Source organism: Aplysia californica, unplaced genomic scaffold, assembly GCF_000002075.1.
Source record: "Aplysia californica isolate F4 #8 unplaced genomic scaffold, AplCal3.0 scaffold00033, whole genome shotgun sequence".
Lineage (NCBI taxonomy): Eukaryota > Metazoa > Mollusca > Gastropoda > Aplysiida > Aplysiidae > Aplysia > Aplysia californica.
The window spans coordinates 850704-853187 of NW_004797303.1; the positions used below are offsets into that span (position 1 = coordinate 850704).

General features: G+C 45.5%; 1 protein-coding gene across 1 annotated transcript in view; it reads left to right on the forward strand.

Moving 5' to 3' along the window:
- The window catches only part of LOC101861937 (glycerol kinase), a 30422-nt gene that overhangs the window by 25604 nt on the left and 2334 nt on the right, over positions 1 to 2484 (forward strand). Inside the window, exons 14-15 of the mRNA XM_013091338.2 lie at positions 819 to 939; positions 2189 to 2332. Coding sequence (XP_012946792.1) covers positions 819 to 939; positions 2189 to 2332 — 265 coding nt within the window. The remainder of the gene's footprint in view (positions 1 to 818; positions 940 to 2188; positions 2333 to 2484) is intronic.

A 2484-nucleotide genomic window follows, 5' to 3' on the forward strand; every position in this document is an offset into this window, starting at 1 on the left:
GATGTAGGTTCAATGACCGGTCACGATGGCGAACCCGACAAGACGCTTGTACATTGTATAACTTTCTTTTCTTTTTTTTCCCACACGTGACAGCACTGGACAAATTATACTGATTTATTTTCATGGCGTCACATTTAAAAAAATTAAAAACAAGGGCACGGCAAAAATGGCCGCGGTTGACCCTGTGATTTTAAGGGCATTGAGGCAAATTGCAAAGGCACCAAGGCAAATTGCCGCGGTCTATTTCAAGCCCTGATGATGATGATAATAATAATAATAATAATAATAATAATAGCCAAATAAGAATTGAAATGATAAAGATATTGGATAATAATAACAATAATAATAATAATGAGGAGGGGGATACAAGACGAGCGATAAACTGTCTCCCCGTGACTCCTCCTCTCTTGCCTCTTCTCCTTCCACTGATGCTCCCTCCTCCTCCTCACCCCTCCCACCATGATCTCTTCTTCTCTTCTTTCTCTCTTACTCTCTGCACCCGCTCTCCTCTTCTCCTCTTCCCTGCCTTCCTCTCCTCACCCTGATCCCTTCTTCTCTTCTTTCTCTCTTACTCTCTGCATCCTCTCTCCTTTTTTCCCTCTCACCCCTCCCACAATGATCCCTTTTCCTCTTCCTTTTCTCTTAATCTCTGCACCCTCTCTCCTCTTCTCCTCCTCCCTCTTTCTCCTCTCCTTTTTCTTAATCATCTCTGCCTCCCCCTCTCCCCTTTCCCCCCTTTCTTCTGCCTTTCCCCCCTTCCTCCCTTTCCTCTCCCCTTCTACTCCTTTACTAACCACTCCCCCCCTCCCCATCCCCAGCTGCTAGACGCCATGAACAAAGACTCTGGTATAGAACTGACCAGTCTCAAAGTGGACGGGGGAATGACGGTCAACGCCCTGCTCATGCAAGTCCAGGCAGACATACTGGGCATCCGAGTGGGTCGGTACACCAGTTACTTTTTGGGTCAGAGAGGGTCTTTTAAAACAATTTAAAAAAAAAAGAAGTAAGTCTTTGCGGCGCTCGCAACTGCATAAGGTCATATGAGAGTCAATGGGTGGATGTCAACAAAGAAGTCTAAACGGGGAATTAGGCCTTCTCTGCTCACCTCTCTAGCCTCTACAACTTAAAGTCTGCTTCAACTATCAAGGCACTCCAGAAATAGCAGTTCACAAGAGAGTGACAAACATACAAAAGAAGTAGAGGAAAAGTGACAATAGTAAGGATGAGGAAAGAAAATGCAGCAGTTCCCCGTATGTTGTTCGGGCACAGTATGATCATGACATTGATAATTCAGCCCATTTACAATTCTACTGTGTATAAGAACATGTTGATATCCCCGCTTTAGGAAAGGCCTAAAGACTCTTCAGTCAGTAGCACTACCCTGGGGAGGAAAAGGGGGGGGGGGCAAGAAAGGGCCTACGTGGGTCAGTACACCCGCTACTTATTGGGTCACAGAGGGTCAAAGTTAGTCTGTTCACTAGCTACTATTTGGGTCAGAGAGGGTCAAAGTTAGTCTGTTCACTAGCTTCTATTTGGGTCAGAGAGGGTCAAAGTTAGTCTGTTCACTAGCTTCTATTTGGGTCAGAGAGGGTCAAAGTTAGTCAGTTCACTAGCTACTATTGGGTCAGAGAGGATCAAAGTTGGTTGGTACAGAAAATGTATGGTATTATCGTGAAATCAGGACCTCGTCGAAATGTTGAAATCAAAGAAACAGACTTTTTTCCACCTGTTGGGCAATATTTTTTTAATGATCATATGTTTTGGGCTCAACATCTTTTTTATTCATACACGAACTCATTTCTGCATGGATTTTACTGAAAAACGTTGATCAAAAGGACAAAAATGTAAATTTGCACTTTCCAAGGTCATCCCAGCTATGGAAGTCTTCAAACTTTGGCAGCCATTAAAAAAAAATTTATCTCGACACCAGTGGCCTCCTACCTCCTTTCATCTCAAATATCTTGACTTCTATTCTAGATATGTTGGTATATATTTTTTTTCTCCGTCAAAAGCAAAGCATATAAACAGTCTTTAAGATTATATCAATAACTCCATATATGTAAAAAAATTTATAGAAAGCCTGATTCGACGATATTATAGTTGTCGGGTCATGGACCAGAGTGAGTTGGTAAACTTATGTCTGTTGTCTATGTGTGTCCCCCCCCCTCCCCAACCCCCCACCCCGCAGTTCGCCCCTCGATGACGGAGACGACCGCCCTGGGAGCCGCCATGGCGGCAGGAAGTGCCGAAGGCGTGGAGGTCTGGAAACTTCCGGGAGGGGAGTCGGGACCCATCACCTGCGACACGTTTGAGCCCTCCATCTCACAGAATGGTTAGTGATTAAACCCTTGAAGGGGAGGGGGAGGGATTGGGGAGGAGGAGGAAGGAGTGTTGGGTAGAGGGGGTGGTGTTGGGTAGAGGGGGTGGTGTTGGGGAGAGGGGGTGGTGTTGGGTAGGAGGAGGAAGGAGTGTTGGGTAGAGGGG